The following is an 18,305-nucleotide window of genomic DNA, read 5'->3' on the forward strand; positions in this document are numbered from 1 at the left end:
GGGCGGGGCCTGGCGCGTGCGCAGTGGGCGGGCGCGCGGCGGGGGGGCGGTGCCGCACTCACTCGGGTCCGGGGGTCGCTGTCGTTGCAGCGCGGCAGAGGCAGCGCCCGGCGGGACGCGGCGCCCCGGAACCCGCTTCGCGCCCGGAACCCCGCGTCGCGCGGCGCCGGCGGCGCCCGGACCCCCGCCGCCAGCGGACGCCGTCGCCTGGCAACCGGCGCCCACGCCGCCCCGACCCCGGCCCCGGCCCCGGCGCGACCATGGGCTCCGAGCGGGACTCCGAGTCGCCGCGCTCCTCCTCCATCCACTCGGCCGCCGCCAAGTGCCCCAAGCCGGGCCGCCGCCGCCGCCTCTCCTTCCAGAGCGTCTTCTCCGCCGCCGCCGCCTCCGCCGCGGGCGGCCGCCGCCGGGCCAAGGCCGAGCCGCCGCCCGCCGCTCCGCCGCCGCCGCCCGCCGCCCCGCCGGCCCCGCCGGCCCCGCCGCCGCCGCCGCCGCCGCCGCCGCCGCCCCCCGAGGAGCCGGCGGCGGCCCCGGAGGCGGGCGGCGAGGAGGAGCTGGAGTGCCCGCTGTGCCTGGTGCGGCAGCCGGCCGAGAACGCGCCGCGGCTGCTGTCGTGCCCGCACCGGTCGTGCGGCGCCTGCCTGCGGCAGTACCTGCGCATCGAGATCACCGAGTCCCGCGTCAACATCTGCTGCCCCGAGTGCAGCGAGCGCCTCAACCCCGCCGACATCCGCCGCCTGCTCCGCGACTCCCCGCACCTCGTCGCCAAGTACGAGGAGTTCATGCTGCGCCGCTGCCTCGCCGCCGACCCCGACTGCCGCTGGTGCCCGGCCCCCGACTGCGGGTGAGTCCCGGGGCCCCTCGGGGAGGGCGAGGCCCCGGTGGGCTGCCGCCGCTGAGGCGCGCTTCTGCTGGCGCAGAGTCCAGCCAAAAGCCCTAATTGCAGGCTCTCGCTGACAGGCAGCCAGCAGCCTCTTCGGGACGCTAAGACATGGGCCTTCGGGACCAAAATGTCGCTCTTCAGCTCCAGGATTTGGCTTTGGGCATTGTGGAAGTGCGGGCAAGGCAGCTGTAAAGGGGCTTGAAGGGAGTTTTAGCTGAGCCCTCGTTGCCCCAGTTTAAAAGCGAGCTTTTCCTGCCAAACGGGGAGCGTGGGGTTGCCCTGGCTGCGCGTGTCGCTGCGGGCTGAGGCAGTCGGTGCGTAGGGACTCCCTGCAGTTTTCCCGTCTGGGGAAAGAAACGTAAGCAGTCACTTTTTCCTAGCGAGGATGTGAATACATGGCACATGGAGGAATGATGTTGACTCACTATCCATTGCCTAAGTGAGGAAATGTCTGTCTGTCCAGAAGTCAGTCCACCCAAGCCTGATGACTCTGTAGTTATCTGCTCTTTGCTTTCATTTTCTCTTTTCTTTTCCTCTAACTGAGCTCTGTTAGGTTTCTCTTTGCACATAAGCGAAAGCTGCTTGGAAAAGGGGTTTGCTTGAAACACTTAGAGACAGCGCTGCAAAGTTCAGCAAGAATACAGAAAGCTTAAATTGCGGTGCTGGGTAGTACGAACGCTAAAGGAAAGTCCGACCTAGTAGTCAGAGTGGAAAGCGTGGTGGGAGGATTGTGAAGATTTAATCAGAGCGTTGTAATAGCCTGCCTATGCAAATCAGTTAACCTGTCTCAGGTTACCCATTTCACAGCCCCTGAGCACTGCTGTATAAGGACTTGTTTCTGTAGAAGGCAATGTTAATAATGAACAACAGCTAGGTTAGTTTCTGAAACAAAATCACGTGCTAGATCTTGATGTTTTGATAGTGCTGGGGGTGTAAGATCAGGGAGATAGAGCAGGTTATGCTGCCCACAGAGTAATGCCAGAGGAATGCCTCCGTTTTCTGCTCTGTTAATCAGCTGGAGAAAATCTGGTTACTGTTTACTGAATTTCTGCTCTTTGGCTACTGTGATATTTATCTGTGTTCAGGGTAAGGTGTAAATGTCACCTATGCAGCTGAGATTGCCTAGGTGGGAGAAGCTGGCCCCAGCACGGCCCAGAGGGCGTTGCCTCTTTGAGAGCAACCCAGCATGAGTCTGATACAGCCGCTGCTTTGGTGGCTTTGGGCAGACGGTGTCACATACGGCTCTTTGTGCAATCCGAAGCATCCTCTCTTGTTAGCCTGTTAGCGAGGCGAGCCGGTGGACGTACGCGGGCATCCTCCTCTGAGCCGCCCGGCAGGAGCCAAGAAGCGATCCTGGCTGTTGGTAACTGGGCAGCTCTGGTGGGTTGCTGCGGACCGGTACCATCAGTATGCCGGCAGCGCTCGAACAAAGGCTGCTGGAGTCAGCCCTCCGGCAGCGGGAGAAATTAATCTCCCTTTTCATTCTTCCCAGCGATCTTGTTTAGTTGTGCTTATGTAAAGTCAGAGCATGAATTATTTAGAGCGGGCTTTCCCTCTGTAGAAGTGGCAGAGGACCAAGCCGGATCGGGAGCGCTAGGGCTGGGGTGTGCCGGTGCTCAGCGGTTCTGCTGGGCGTCCCTGCACCGCTTCGGAGCTGGGGAGCGCAGCTCCAACGGCAGCGAGGGGCTTCTGGTGGACGGCGGGCGAAACCCCAGGCGTGTGGCATGCAGCATCCTGTGCCTTCCACATGCACTGCAGTCTTTCCTAAATGAAAGAGCTTCACTGTGCTGCTTGGGGAGGAGGAATACCGACACTGGAGCGTGTTGCCATGGAAACACTGGTCAATTGATGCACCATCAATCCTAATATGAATCATTTTCCATGTTTTGGGTTTTTTTTTTTTCTTGCTACAATCAGCTGATATTGCTGCCTGATGTATGTCACGCTGTATCTCTCCAAGAGGCTCGAGAGAATAACAGAACCTTTAAACAAAGCGAATCGTGTAGGCTGAGCTCAGTGAATGAGGCTGAAGGCAGCCGTGATGAGGCTCTGACTCCCTTGGAGCAACAGGAGGAGGGGCAGTGGGCAACTCTCGGCTGTCCGAGTAGAGGGGGCTGGAAGCAGTGCTCTGCCATTCCTCGGCCCTGCTGGGGTCTGGGGAAGACACTCGCTGTCATATTGCTGTGTGGGGAAAAGTCAGAATTTCCTTTGGTCACAGTTGGGGTTGAGCCAGGAAGTAGCCGTTCGATGAAGCCATGTGTCAGAGGCCAGGTGAAGATGGAGGCATGTGTGAACTGTTCCAGTCCCGCACTGGCTAATTCTAGACACATCATGTGAACAGCTTTTTTCTAGTTGACCTTGAATTCAGAGATGTGTTATTTCTTCCCCTTATAGTGGAAAGGCGTGTAGATTTTTCCATGCACTTGTGGGCTTGCTCTTGGTATTTGTCATTTCAGCTCCAGGAATAAAATATAAATGATGAGGATTTTCATTTCTCTTAAGAGTTGCTTGAGCTGGCTAGAAAAGCCCAAAGTCTCTATTGAGGATTAATTAAGAACATGAAGTTGCTTAATATATTATGCTGAACCATTCCTGACCCATTGTTAATACGATTTGAAATAGCCGTGTGTCATAAAACAGCTGGTCAGGTGGAGCTTTTTTGCCGAGGGTAGGTCTGTGGCTGCATCACAGTGGCAAGGTGAGGATGCTTAGCTGGATCTTCACTAAACAACATGCGTAGGAGTCAATAAGGGTTTGAGTTTGTCCCTCCCCGGGATGTCTATATCCCGTCTCTCCTCCAACACTGGCTTCACATGCAAGGAGCATGCAGCTGTTGGTGCATGCGGAGACCCTGTGGTTGTGCCGCTCGGCGCAGGGACATTGTTTCTTTGGCAATTATGTTGTACCCAGGCAGGATGAAGTTGCTCAAACTCCCACGGGATATGAATCATTGTGGTATGACACATTCAGCGGTTCTCACGCTGCTGCCTCTGAGAAGAGGCAATACAACTAGAGCTACACAAGCTCTAAATATAAAACCTTAAAAAGGAGTTATTCTCCTCTGACCTGTAACAGAAATGCTAAAGGTGGTCAACAAAAATACCCTTTGTTGTCCTGATGTCACAGAACCAGAAGGTGCTTCTGGAATTGCTCTATTCAGCCCCTGCCAGTGGCAACGACCCCATCCTAGATGACTGTGAGTCGTCTTTCTTATAGCGGTGCTTGGTGGTGCTATTTAGGCTTCTGCGTGCGCATTTCCTTGGAGACGTAACAGTACTATCAGAAAAAGTGAGGCAGTTTAACATTCTGACCCTGCCTTCCTTCTCTTACTTCTTGCACTTTCAGTTCTTTTTACTTAAGTTTGGCCTTAATCCAGAAGCGGAGCTTTTTTTTCACTATTCTTAAAAAAAGGAAATTCTGTGGAAATCAACAAGAACTTGCATCTTGAAATAGGTGCATACTGAAACTCCCCTTGTTTCATTTGTTTAGAATCATTCGGTTGATGGAAGCATCCAGCACCACTTCAGCTTTCCTAGGCCCCCTCTGGGCCATGTTTCATCCCTCCGTAGGCCTGACTTTCCTCAGGAACTGGGGTGTGTGTGTTTAGCCACCGGTGCTTGCAAAGAGAAGCGTGAGCCTGAACCGGCTGGAAGAGCAGGCTGTTAGCATGGCAAACCGGGCAAGACAAATCTAGTCTGTGTGAATTGACAGTGAGAACTCCCAGCAGTTACTGAGGGGAGAATTCAATATCGTAAGCTGTCTGTATAAAAGGTATCTGCCCCAAGTAACTTAATTAGCACTACTTAATTTCAGGGCCTGCAGTGAAAGACACAGGGCTGGAGAAAGCGAGAATTTATCTGGAGTGTAGGCCGCTATAGAGACAGCGATCAGAAATGCTGAGATGGAAGAGGCAGGCTGGCTGGCTGCTCTGGCTGACCTGCCCCTTGGTACCGTATTGCTGCAGCCTCCGGAGGGTAAAAGCGAGTATCATCCCGTCTAGCCTGTGAAACTCATTGCAGGAGACTGTTGAAACAGCTGGCTTAAATAGAACAGCTCAGAAAGTGATAGCCTCGCTTGCTGCCTCTAGGCAGATTGAATTAAAGGGATCGCTGGTCTGTGGCTTGGGGGAATAACCTTAGCCTCACCTGAGGCTGGAGAGAAGAACTGCGTTTTTGTTTGTGTATCTTGCAAGTCCATTGTAGGATTGCCCAACAGGTCAGGTGGATTGTGGTCTGGCATTGGAAGCAAACCAGTGCCAGAGGCAGCTCTGCCAAAACGGATGGCAAGGGTATTGTCACAGGCATCTACTTTTGCTAAGAACATCAGCAATATGCAGTGCCTTCATCAGGCTGCTGGTCTTAATAAAACCTGCTCTGGGGCTATATGTGTAATTTGTCAAAAAATAACACAACTCTCCTGAAAATGCTGCAGGGTTTGGAAGGGGTGCGTGGGCCATGACCTCTTGCTGAAATTCAGGTACATCTGGAGTGAGAGTCTGGTTGTCCATCAGTGGTTCTTGATGGTACTGGCAGCTGATGACCCTTGTGCATAGAGTTGTGTGTTCCTAAGATAACTTTCTGGTTTTTGCTAATTCATCTGGTGTCTTCTTTCTCCAGTTATGCAGTTATCGCCTATGGTTGTGCCAGCTGCCCCAAGCTGACCTGCGAGAGGGACGGTTGCCAGACAGAGTTCTGCTACCACTGCAAACAGATATGGCATCCCAACCAGACCTGCGATATGGCCCGCCAGCAAAGGGCACAGACGCTCCGAGTACGGACCAAGCACACATCAGGCCTCAGTTACGGACAGGAATCTGGGCCGGGTATGGATTCCTGCATTTCTGGTTACTCAGAGCTGCAGTTTTATGCCTGCAAAGCTGAGAAAGAGCCACCTGTTGTGCAGAGCTTCCTCCGATCAAAGGAGGGAGGTGTCAGTGCCCTGTGGGGAACACTGCCATGTGGCACACATGAGGGTCTCCAGCAGCAGTGGGTGAGAACAGCTGTGAAGCTGAGAGTCATTTCCCCTTCTCACGTGTAAGAGAGCAAATCTGGTGGGCTCCTACAAGAAGTCAGAATGTGAAACAGAACAGTTATAGGTGGCGACGTGCATTTGAGTCCTTCCTCAGCACTCAGTCTCTCCTCATCCGCCCCAGCTATGCTTGTGGCTGTTTTGATCTCAGATGTTCTCGTTTCTTGCTGATCTAAACTTTGAACAAATAGGCACTTTTAACCCTTGCAACTTCAACTCCAAGTCTGCCTGCTGCAGCAGGCAAAAGTAGCCTCGCCCAGTGTGGGGAGCCTTGCTCCATGCGCTGGTAGGTGTTAGTAATGTCAGCTGCAGGAAAAGTGCCAGCCCACAGACTCCTACACTGCCTGGTAGGAGCTGCTGTGTCTACTGACTTGACATTCTTTAAAAATAGCTGAATTATTTTGGAAGTGGGCAGTAAGGCCATTTCATAAAGTCCCTCCCCACCCCCAAATAAAACATATTACTTCTCCTGCATGTCAGGAATGAAGATGTTAATATGCTTACTCAGAAAGCAGCTACCGTGAGCAGTTCAAAGGTGGCTCAGCTGTACATCAAGGTTCAACGTGCCTCTGTTAGAGGGCCCTGATAACAGACAGCATAGACACTGCCATAGGCTGTGCTACAAACCAGCAAGCGAAAAAGTAGTCTCTGAGCTTTTCACCCTGTCAAAGGAGATCCCTGCCAGGGAGGGCTTAGAGCTTAGCCACTGGAAGGGAGATTCTTGAGACAGTGGTTTTTCCCCACCCCGTCCTCGCTGAATTCAATGCAATGGTTAATAAGGTGCGAGCTGGTCTCTCAGCAGCTGGATTTCATATTGTCGAGGGTTATAGACTCTGCCAACAAAGCCCTGGACTGCACAGACAGCCATTGCATAACTGTGATCAGATGACACTTGAATTAAAGAAGAGATGAAGGACCCTTTTTCCTATTCTGCCAGCAGCAAATTGGGGTCTACGCAGCATGTGCACCAGACTCTCGCGTGCGGCTGCAGGCTCATTTCCCCCTGCTGTAGGCTGCTTTTGAAGGCCAGGTTCAGAGTTTTTCTGAGGCCTTGTTCTCCCAATTGTTCTGTCATTCTTGGCCCGTGAATCACCTTAGTGGAGCAATTTAATAATGGTTCTTGCTGACACTGTTGTCTTGGCTAGCGCAGGGCAGGTATAACTTGTTCCCAACATTTAAGCATGTTCTGAAATAGATCCCATTCAAGCCCAGAATAAGCTTTTAAAATGACTGTTGTTCTCAGTCTCTGCTGTCCAGGCAAATAGCTTTGGTAGGATCTGGCTCTTCAGTATTATCTTCTTGCTCTGAAGATAAACTAAAGACAGAACCAGCTGGTTGTATCCATCCCCACTTCATCTTTGATTAGCGAAGGTGATCAGCCTGCACAGAAGACAAGGGTTTCTCAACATAATGAGAACCCCCTCACCGGTTATTGACACCCCCAGCACGCAGAGTCCAACTCAATCCCTTGCTTTCTTCCCATAGCGGATGACATCAAACCGTGTCCGCGTTGCAGTGCTTATATCATCAAGATGAACGATGGGAGCTGTAACCACATGACCTGCGCAGTGTGTGGCTGTGAGTTCTGCTGGCTGTGTATGAAGGAGATCTCAGATCTGCATTACCTCAGGTGGGAAGGAAAGCAACACATGTGGGTTCCTGTCGCTGTGGTAGCACCCACTTCTCTAAGGCTGTTGGGGGGAGTTCGATTGCATGCACTTGCCTTTCATTCTCTTGCCTCTCCAGAATCAGTCAGCAGAACTTTCTTCTTTCTGACCTAAAGATTTGAACTTTCTTCCTGCATTAAAGTAAGGAGCCTCTTCCACACCAGGAAAGGCTCAATTGCCTGATAAAATTGCATGTGAGAGCTCTTAACATACTGGATATTAAACATAGTCCCAGTCGTGTGATTATCACCTTGATGAGCAAATTAATCTTGGTGGAGAAGAAGAGGGGACCTTTTTTGCATGTTGCCTACCCGTTTCCTAAGTTTTGTTTTTTGTTTATGTGGATGTTGAACTTGGAGTTCTTGGGAACACTTAGGAATTGTGGAGTTCTGTGCGTTTTTAACATGTAACTTTTCTCCTTCCATTACAGCCCCTCTGGCTGTACATTCTGGGGCAAAAAGCCATGGAGCCGTAAAAAGAAGATTCTCTGGCAGCTGGGCACATTGATCGGAGCTCCTGTAGGCATCTCTCTCATTGCCGGCATTGCCATTCCTGCTATGGTCATTGGCATCCCCGTGTATGTCGGAAGAAAGGTAAGTTTGGAGAGTGCAAGACTGGAACTAGGGAGTGTGCTGCTTGCATCATTCTCTGTAGCCAAGGCATCTGCCCAGAAATTTAGCCCTGATATGAAGGGTGGATCTTTTCATAAAACTGAAATTCAGTTGTCTCTTCTAGAGCTTGTGTTATCTCGTGAGCTTTGTACGGGGAGAGGGAAGGTGGTGGCTGATAGCCCTTCAGACTGAAGTCCTCTCAAATAAATATCATGTTACTATTGTGCCTCCACATTGAAGCAGGAGCACCCAGGGAGAGTCCTGGCCCCTTTTGGCACAGCCTATGACAGGGCTTCTAAGGGACAGTGGCTGGACCCTGGCCATCACACCTTGCCTAGCATAAGTCACTGATGTGTTTTGATGCTGACCCGCTGCCAGGCTGTTGGCTGGTTCCAGCTGCCCTGAACTGCATGATGTTGCGTGTCTGTGCTGATAAGGAGGCAATGAGAGGGAGGAAATGGCATGTCAGTGCTCTGTTCGTAGCTTCTTCTTTTTCTTAAACACAGAGCTACCTGCCAGATCTGATCTGTGAAGAGATCTGTGGTCAGGGTGAGGTTCTTCATAGGCTAATGCAGCTGACAGGGCTGTAAAATCACAAGCTTATTAATATCTTCTGCTGGTGTTTGTTCCTGGCCAGGCTGTGTTCTCACCTGGTGCTTCTCTTTCCCTCAGATCCACAGTAGGTATGAGGGAAAGAAAACATCTAAGCACAAGAGGAACTTGGCCATTACTGGTGGTGTCACCTTGTCTGTCATTGCCTCCCCGGTCATTGCTGCGGTCAGCGTTGGTAAGTTGGTACTGTTCATTTCCCTTCCGTGGGCCAGTAGTCACAGAGACAAATGACTAGCTGAGCCCTGTGAGGGGTGGCCAAAGGGCAGTTTGCAGACTTCTCCTCTGTGCTTTCCTGGCCACTTCCTTCCATTTCACATGCAGGCTGTACAGCCTCGTGTGCTAGAATTGGTCTGGAGCCCTGCAAAGGGCTGTCTAGAGCACTGGTCACCCGTGCCACAGCCTGCAGTGGAGTCCCTTGACGTGTCTTTCCCTTACCCATGGGCTGGTTTGGTGGCTGATGCCTTGGGGATTCACCTGAGGCTGTCTGTGCTCTCGGGGTTCCCTCGTCCTGCACTGTAGCAGTACAAACCAAGGGTTCCTCTGCTGGTGGATTCTAGGATCCTTTTGTGTTAAAGGCAGCATAAAAACGACTTTGGGGCAGGGACTCTTTCCAGTGTCCTCTCTGCCTGGCCAGCACAGCTCAGCCTTAAGCTCCTCTTAATTCAGTGCATCCTTTTCTCCAGGTATTGGAGTCCCCATCATGCTGGCTTACGTGTATGGTGTTGTGCCGATCTCTCTGTGCCGAGGCGGTGGCTGCGGAGTTAGCACGGCCAATGGAAAGGGTGTGAAGATAGAGTTTGATGAAGATGATGGACCGATCACAGGTAATGTGATAACTGGTGAAGGGGATAAAGCAAGACCCTATCATTGCTTCTTGTAATGAAATGGTAGGAGCCTTATGTTTCCCAAATCTGAACATCTGTTTTTTAGTCTTTACTTGGGTTTGGCTAGAAGCAGTGATTCACTTCAGTCTTCTGCTGGTGATCAGCTGTGTAGCTCTTGCAGCAAAATCTCAGCTCTTCCTTTGGCTGCTGGAAGCAGGGAGAGAGTCTGAGATGAGAAACACGCTGCCTGGTGTCTGATCCGCAGCTCTGCCGGTGCCATCACAGCCGAACAGTTCCTCTGATACACTTGCTGTTCTTTCCCTCAGTGGCTGATGCCTGGCGAGCCCTGAAGAACCCCAGCATTGGCGAAAGCAGCATTGAGGGGCTGACCAGTGTGCTGAGCACCAGCGGGAGCCCCACCGATGGGCTCAGCGTGATGCAGGGCAACTACAGTGAGACAGCCAGCTTCGCCGCCCTCTCGGGCGGTACCCTGAGTGGTGGTGTCCTCTCCGGAGGCAAGGGGAAGTACAGCAGGTAACTGAACTGATAGTCACAGCAAGAAAGGGGTAAAGGATCCCAAAGCCCGTACTAACAGGACAGGCTTAGTTTGGGCATTTGTTTGGGAGTGTGGGTGACCCTCTGTGTGCTCAGGCATCCTGTTCTGTCCTAGTATTTTCACTTCTTGGTTTGTGACAGACCAGGCTACTTCTGGAGTCAGTGTTAGGCTGCTTCTTGCGAAGAGGACAAAGATGTAGAAACAAGTTTCTATTCCTACTGAGCTCCTTGAAAGTGGGAAGCTGATGCTGGGAACAGCACAGAGATGCCTGCGTGGCCTGCTTAAAGTTCTTCCAGTCCTCTGATCCCAGCCGAGAGGTTTAAATGCTTCCTGTTCCCTAGTGGCCTATAGCAAGCAGGGTTGCTGCTTTCCAAGTCAGGAGGTTACACCACAGTTTTCCTCCAAACTTGCCTGTGAGTCAGTCTGCTGGGTAATTAGAGACACGTGTTGATCTAGCAGCCAGGATATAATCATGACTCTGTGCTAGATCTGTGGAAATCTGTTCTTCGCAGAAATTGCATGAGTCATAAATATAAACACAACTTCACCTTCGTCATGGAAAACAGAAAGGGTTTACCTAAATGGAGCCAAGAATGAGACTAAATGAAGAGATCCATTGGAGTTAAACTCCTTGGTGCCAAGCTGGTCCAGCACAGAGGGCTACCTGGCTTCCCACAGCAAACAGCGACTGTTTGGTGCCCTCAGGGACCAGCCAAGTCATTTCTGAGCAATTCTCTTCTTTCCCGCAGGCTGGAAGTGCAGGCAGATGTCCAGAAGGAGATTTTCCCCAAAGACTCAGTTAGCTTGGGGGCTATCAGTGACAACGCCAGCACTCGAGCCATGGCTGGCTCCATCATCAGCTCCTACAACCCCCAGGACAGGTAGGACATGCAATGGTGAGGAGAATGGTGTGGGTCCTGGAAAAATCTCTGCTCTGTGACGTGCTGCTGTAGGGGGTGAGATGATTGTAGGTGCACTGGCCTGCTCTTAGTAGCTGGCAGGTGGAGTGATCCTTTTTCTCACACAGAAGGAGGACTGGGACTGTTTGGAAGCAGCCTCCACATGTAATGCAGAGGCTGAGAAAGGGATCTGATGTCCAGGAGTCTTGAGGTCTGTTCCCAGCTTCTCACAGGCTCTCCGGTGCTTTCCCAGTTCATTTACTGGCTCACAGTATGGGGATAATCATCTTGGCTGTCATTAAGAGGAATTCAAGGAGAGCAGGAATCTTCTTGTTCCCCAGATGCCGTCGGGTGATAAGCAGCATCTTGCTCATGTCTGTGCAACGTGCTCCTGGTACAGCGGTGCAGTGCCAGGTGGTGACCCTAGCCAGTCCCCCAGTAACTGTACCTGGTGACATGGTGGTGCTTGTTTCTGCAGGGAGTGCAATAACATGGAGATCCAGGTGGACATCGAAGCCAAACCAAGTCACTACCAGCTGGCCAGTGGCAGCAGTACAGAGGATTCTCTGCATGTCCACACCCAAATGGCAGAGAATGAGGAAGAGGAGGAGGAAGAGGAAGAGGATGGTGAGCAGGAGCAGATGTGCAAACACCAAAGCTGTGAGCAAAAGGACTGCATTGCCAGCAAAACCTGGGACATCACCCTGGCCCAGCCTGAGAGCATACGGAGCGACCTGGAGAGCTCCGACAGTCAGTCGGACGACGTACCAGACATTACCTCGGACGAATGCGACTCCCCCCACTCTCAGACTGCAGCAGCCTGCCCAGAGACCCCCAAAGCTAGAGGTGCCGAGAGCCCAAGTGCCCACCTGAGCCACTGTGCCCAAGCAGAGGGGTACAGGCTAGAGGAAATAGTCAAACTGGAATGCATCGAGGCCAGAGTATGAAGTGGCTTCCTGCTGAGAAGCACACACGCTGTCATTGCATCTTTCGGGGCAGGGTTGTGTCCATGTTGGCTTCTGTTCGCAGTTCTCCAGCTGGCTCCCCAGCCTCGCCTTGGGGAGTTGCTCTTTCGTACATGACAAAAGAAAAAACTTCCCCCACCCTCTTTTTGTTTTAATTTATTGGTTCAAGCGCTTGATAGTGCTCTGTGAGGTGTGTAAGAGTGTAAATATGTACGTGTGTCTGTATGTCTGCAAACATCCTAAAGGACTGTTTGAATAAAGACTCTGGTTGTCATTCGACTCGCATCCAGCTCATCCTTTCCAAAGATGTATGGTGAAACCCTCTCCCTCCCTGGCTGCCTCTGCCCATTGCTCCAGTGTCTGTAATGACTGTCCTAGCCAACGGCATCGCTTAGGGGAAATGGCTGCATCTCCTCTTTTGCCTCTAGAAAGTGGGGGGTGACAGCCTTGTTCTCCTGGCAGGGACAGGGCTGCCACCATGGCTGGACCTGCCTTGTCCTGGGGCGGTAACGTCTCTTCTCGCACTGCCCTGTGCAGCAGGGCTGTGCACAGGTTAAAAGAGAGGAAGGACGGGGCTAACCACGTGCTGCCAGCCCTGCTCGTCGTGAGTGAGGGATCGGAGGAGGCCTACGGATGGGACCTTGGGGAGAGGTGAGTGTAAAGTCTTTGTGCCCTCTGCCTGAGCCACCTGGCGTGGTGAGAGGCCGGCGTGCATGGCAAGAGGCACGGCGTTTTGGCCGTGAGCCAGGCCCTTTCCTAGAGCAATCCCCGGAGCCCAGACCGGTGTTGCTGTCCCTGTAATTAAAACGTTGGCGCCTCGTGCCCGCGATGCACTTTGCAGAACATCACTTAGCAAGGATCTCCTGAGAGTGAGGAAGGGCCACCCTGAAAGCAGCCCCTAGGACAAACTGGGCTGAGCTGGGGATGCCCCAAGCAGGCTCCTCTTAGTCACCTTTTGGGAAAGTCCATGTCAGTCCTGACCCCTCTCCTTTCCCCTCTGTCTGCAGGTCGATCCCCGGTACCTGAAGATGCTCGGCTCTGCCCGGGCAGGCTGGCAGGAACCCACCCTGAGGGGATGGTCCCTCCCCGACTTGGATCTGGCAGGGTGCGAGGCCTCTCCTGTAATGGGCATCCCCATGGAGGTAGGGGTGGCAGCACCCTGGGAGCCCCACACAGGGCTCGGAGCCGGCACCCATCCTGCTGTGGGAGTCGGGATGAGCAGGGATGCTCCCTGGCCAGGGCAGGCCCTTCACCGGGTGAAACCCTGCCCTGATGCAGCAGCAGATGCTTGCGGTGGACACGGTGCTTCCCAGGTAAGGGCTGGGAATGGCGCATGGGGCTGGGTGCAGGATGCGGCTAGGTGGGCCTGCCCCACGGGGTGCAGAGCTCCCAACCACGGAACGGAGGTCCGCTTGGCATGGTACGGCACATCGGCATGGCATGGCACACTGGCACGGCACAACAGCATGGCACAGCGCAGGGACAGGGACGGGGCTGTGCTTCCCCTCCGTAGAGGCAGGCGAAGGTGGCATTTTTCAGGGAGCTGGTCCGACAGGAAGCGACGCTGGTGCCAGCCCACCATGCCGGCCAGGGCAAGGAGGGGGAAATCAAACCCTCAGAGAATGAGAGCAGCTCCAGGGTGGCCGTGCCCCGCTCCCACCTGGCCATCCCTGGCAAACCGCGGCTGAAGGGGCTGGTCACGTACCTGGGCTGCCAGCGGCCACGACTGCATTGCGTCGTGTCTCACCAGGGCGTCCCTTCCTGCCCTGACCCCCTGCTGGGACGGGGCATCTCCTCCAGGGCTGCCCCCAAAGCCCCATCCCTGTCCTCAGCGTGGGGATGCCTCAGCTCTCCTGTACTCACCACCTCTCCGGCCACCTCGACCCCAGCAGCCACCAAAGGCTCCTCATGAAGACAGGCCTCATCCTCATTGTCATCGGGCACCTCAACTTCATCGCTGGGGCCTTCATCCATGGCATCATCCTCTGTTTCATGGCCAACCCCCAGGACACCACCTCCCTGCAGTACTTGGTCTCCAACTTGGTTGTCTCTGCACTGCTAGTACCGCAGGGCACAGGTGCACAGGAGGATGCAGGGGTGGACGCGGTGGGGACACAGGGTGGATGCAGGATGGACACGGCGTGGATGGGGATGGATGCAGGGTGTGCACACGTCGGACACGGCGTGGATGGGGATGGACGCAGGGTGTGCACACGTCGGACACGGCGTGGATGCTGGGCGCAGCCTGGGCTCGCTGTCCTGCCTGCTGGGGCTGCCCCTCTCCACCGGGCTCGTGCTGGGCAGCTGGTGCCAGGTGCTGCTGGCCCCCTGCACCTTCACCAACATGACCTTCATCCAGGCCGCCCACGAGTGCCCCTTCCATCCCCCCCCCCCGTGTCTATGTGAGTCCTCAGCAGCTGTGCCAGCCCCAAGGCTGAGCAGGACACGTGCGGGGAGGGTGCAGGGGGCCTGATGCCCCCCCGTCCCCACAGAGCTCCTTGCTGTCCCTCTGGACCTTCTCCCTCGTGCTCGACTTGGTGCAGATCGTCTTCAGCATCCGCTGCCTCCTGCTCTCCCTCAGCACCCTCTGCCCTGGCCGCTGCTGCCGCAGGATACACCGGAAAAAGGAGACGCTGGCACCGTCCCCTCGTGGCTCACCCCTGCCCCACGCAGCCCCACGAGCGGCTCGCAGGTGCCTGGTCTCAGCGCCCCAGCTCAGCACCCTGGGCTCGGCCCAGACCCGCTCCCACGGCACCAGCCCTGGCTCCAGCCCTCGGCTGCCACAAGGTTACGCCAAAAATCCCTGTCCTCAGTTCTCTGTCCCTGCCGCAGTGCCCCGACCCTCCCTGCTGTGCCCCAGCACCCACACGGCCCCACAGAGGCACCCAGCCTCCCCTCAGCCCGGCTTTTGGGTGGACACACATCCCCCGGGTGCTGCCCACCACCGGCCGTGCAGCACGAGCCCATCCCCGCGGCCTCAGGCCACCTGCAGCTGCGGCAAGGGGGGAGAACGGGCCCGAGCTGGACTTTCCCCTCGGCATTGATGGTCCCTTTCCCACCAGCGGCTGCACTGAGACAAACTTTATTCTGCAGGTGTTAAAAGACCGGACGCGCGCCCCTTCCCCGCCGGCACGGCCCGGGCAGGGCGCGCGGGGCCGGGGCAGCGTGTGCATGCGTGCGGGGGTGCGGGGTGCGCGGCGGGGGCCGCGGGGGGGGGCTCAGAGCTGCGCGGCCCCGCTGGGGTCGCACTGCAGCAGGCGCACGATGGACGGGTCGCTCTTGGCACCTTTGATGAACTCCTCCAGCGACAGCTTCCCTGCGGGGAGGACGCGGGGCTCAGCGCTCCGGAGCGAGCGCCCCGCGGACCCGCTGCCCCGGACGGCCCCGGACGCGGGGGCCCCCCCAGCCCCTGCTCCAGCCCCGGCTGCCGGGCTCCCCCCAGCCCACCCCGGCGGACACGCGGCATTTAATCAGCATGTGAGCAGCTCCTCCTAAGACCCCGGATTTAGCCATGAGACCTTTGCCTTAATCCCCTCCATCTCCTCTCATTTACCGTCGTTATTAGTATCCATCTGGCGGAAGATTTTTTCCGTTCGTTTCTCTGGAGTCGATTCATCTTCGGGCATCTTCATCACGGAGGAGACCATTTTGTAGATGGCCTGGGGGAGAGGGAGACGGGGGTGAGCGCAGGCTCGCGGCCGGCGGATCCGGCTCCCGCCGCGCCGGGAAGGACACGCGGCTGCCAGCCCGGTGCCATCCGGAGAGCGGCGGGACAGAGCGGGTCGAGGGTTCGCTCCAGGGGGAGCAGGGCGGCGTTTCGGACCCAAACCAGCAATGGGGGGGATTAACTCCCAGCCCATTGGGGAATTTGGGGTCCAAGGAGGGGCCGGCCACCATCCCACCGCGGCGGGACCCGACGGGCTCTGCTGAGGGCCGCGAGCAGGGCGAGGGAGGCCGGGTACCTGCACGATCTCCAGCATCTCCTCCCGGCTGATGTAGCCGTTGCCGTCCAGGTCGTACATGCTGAAGGCCCACATGAGCTTCTGCTCCAGCTTGCCACGGGAGGTGACGCTCAGGGCAATGATGAACTCTCGGAAGTCGATGGTGCCGTCGCCGTTGGTGTCGAAGGTGCGGAAGACGTGCTCGGCGAACTTGGAGGCGTCGCCGTAGGGGAAGAAGTTGGCGTAGATCTTCTTGAACTCCTCCACGTTGAGGATGCCGGAGGGACAGTCCTTGAGGAACCCCTTGTACCAGCCCTGCAGCTCCAGGTCAGAGAACTCGGTGTTCTCCCGCAGGTCCTGGAGCATCTCCGGGCGCAGCTTGCTGTTCTGCTTCCCCATGCCGCCCTGGGCGCCGCGGGCTGCCCCGCCGGAGACGCGCGCTGGCGGCGGCAGGCTCCTGGCCGAGCTCCCGGGGGGTTTCTCCGCGCTACAGGAGAGGAGAGACAGGAGCCAGCGCTCCCCGGCAGCCCCCGGACACCAGGGCGGACGCGGCCAGCGATGCGGCCCCCTCCATCCCCGCCGTCCTCTCTGCGCCGCCGGGGCCGGGCCTGGGGACAACCCAGCGCCAGGCAGCGACAGCCCCCTCTCATTTGCATAATAGCCCCTTACAGCTAATTTGCATAATATATAGGAGAGATATAGCGCACAGCAGGGGGGGCAGAGCCTCCTGGGGGAGCTGGGAAGTGGAGCCGGGTCAGGATTGGGCCCTGGGTGTGCAGAGCCCTGACCTGGCTGGATGTCCGGCTCTGGCCCGGGACTCGGATCTGGGTCAGCTCCCTTGGAGGGAGGGTTCTCGGCGGCTCCTCCGGCTGCCTCCCTTGATATTCGATGTCTCGGGCTGGCGCTGGAGCCCCGGGGAGAGCCGGGGGCTGCAGGTCTCTGCTCGTGGCCGGGTGCCCCCTCCCCACCCTGGGGTGCCCCAGCCCCTCGGGGCCCCATCCCGCCGTGACACCCCCCGAGGAGGGCAGAGGGGCCGGGAGGAGAGTGGGGTGCGTGAGCAGCGTCTGGACACAGCCCCGGGTGCCCCTGCTCCCTGGGCACCCTCGGCACGCTGGGGACCCTGGAGTGACCTTGGCTGGCCTCCCCCCACCCCACGGCTGTGTCCAGGCCCCTGCCGAGAGCAGGCAGGGCTCGGGGGGCTGCAGCCCCTTTGCATGGGGGTCTTCAGTGTCTGGAGCACCCACAGTCTCCCCCAAAGCATGGAGTGGGTGCCTGGAGCACCCCCGGACACCCCTTTCCTTGGGATTGCAGTGCAGACAGGACTCCCCATGGGGAGGAGCCCGTCAGGGCTGGGAGCCCTCCAGGAGCAGGGCTGGGACCCTGCAGCCAAGGGGGCTGGGACCCTGCAGGGATCAGGCTTGGGATCCTGCAGCCAAAGGAGCTGGGACCCCGCAGGGAGCAGGGCTGGGGACCCCACAGCTGAGGGGGCCGGGATCCCACAGGGAGCAGGGCCGGGCTCCCCCCATTCCTCCCCCCCGGCCCCCCCCCGGCTCCATCCTCGCTCCAGCAGCCCGGGGGAGGATTTGCACCTCCCCACCCGGTTCAGGGCCCCCGCCCAGGGCCCCCGGGGCTGGCGCGGTCCCCAGTGCCCCCGCCCGGGGCCGGGGGGGGCCAACCCCCCCCCCAGGGCTGGCAGGGAAGCAGCTCCAGGAGCGGGGGGGGGGGGAGCCCAGGTGGGACCAGCTGCCCGGGGTGTGCAGAGCGGCTGCAAGGGATCCCCCAAAACGGGCACCTCCGGGGAGGGGGGCGCCGGGGACCCCCAGGAAAGCCCCACCCGGGGGGAGGGGGTACAGGGGACCCACCCCAAAACAGGCACCCCCGGAGGGGGGTTGTAGAGCCCCCCCCCCCAAGGAAAGATGCCCCGCGGGATGGGTGGGGGGGGACAGGGGAAGACGCCCCGGGACGAGGGGTCTCTGCAGCCGCCGGCGGGCAGGGACGGGGGGGGGGGGGGGGACGCGCCCCGGGGCTGGGGCCGCCCGGTGCCCCCCGGTGCCCGGGTCTCCCCCCACCCCCGGTGCCCCCGCCGCCGCCGCCGCCGCCTCCTACCTGCCCGGGGACGCGCCGCCGCCGCCGCCGCCGCCGCGCACCGGCGCAGCCCGGGAGCGCCCGCCGGGAGCGGCCGCCGCAGCGCCGGGCGGAGGGGGGGGGGGGGCCCGGGGGGGGGGGGGACACGCACCGGAGCTAGACTCAGGTGGGTGCCCCGACTTCGACCCCCTCCCCCCACCCCGGGCGACGTTTTTCGAGGCTGCTTGTATAAAC

At 57.4% G+C, this 18,305-nt stretch overlaps 3 protein-coding genes across 3 annotated transcripts; 2 read left to right on the forward strand and 1 right to left on the reverse strand.

The window, feature by feature from the left end:
* The first annotated feature begins 175 nt into the window (after positions 1-175).
* RNF19B (ring finger protein 19B) lies at positions 176-12,324 on the forward strand. The gene is made up of 9 exons (XM_067311643.1): positions 176-844; positions 5,500-5,705; positions 7,397-7,541; positions 8,009-8,171; positions 8,862-8,976; positions 9,485-9,625; positions 9,952-10,159; positions 10,931-11,062; positions 11,559-12,324. The coding sequence occupies exons 1-9, from the start codon at positions 261-263 to the stop codon at positions 12,025-12,027; spliced, it is 2,163 nt and encodes a 720-aa protein (XP_067167744.1). The 5' UTR covers positions 176-260; the 3' UTR covers positions 12,028-12,324.
* Positions 12,325-13,884: 1,560 nt separating this feature from the next.
* On the forward strand, positions 13,885-15,089 carry TMEM54 (transmembrane protein 54). Its single transcript, XM_067311756.1, is given in 4 exon segments — positions 13,885-14,106; positions 14,207-14,425; positions 14,427-14,447; positions 14,538-15,089. Coding segments are annotated over 4 exon segments (1,014 nt in total).
* Positions 15,090-15,261: 172 nt separating this feature from the next.
* On the reverse strand, positions 15,262-16,559 carry HPCA (hippocalcin). Its single transcript, XM_067311659.1, has 3 exons — positions 16,008-16,559; positions 15,599-15,704; positions 15,262-15,361 (listed from the first exon to the last, which is right to left on the reverse strand). The coding sequence occupies exons 1-3, from the start codon at positions 16,383-16,385 to the stop codon at positions 15,264-15,266; spliced, it is 582 nt and encodes a 193-aa protein (XP_067167760.1). The 5' UTR covers positions 16,386-16,559; the 3' UTR covers positions 15,262-15,263.
* Between the last annotated feature and the right edge of the window lie 1,746 nt (positions 16,560-18,305).

Source organism: Apteryx mantelli, chromosome 27 (assembly GCF_036417845.1).
Source record: "Apteryx mantelli isolate bAptMan1 chromosome 27, bAptMan1.hap1, whole genome shotgun sequence".
Classification (NCBI taxonomy): Eukaryota; Metazoa; Chordata; class Aves; order Apterygiformes; family Apterygidae; genus Apteryx; species Apteryx mantelli.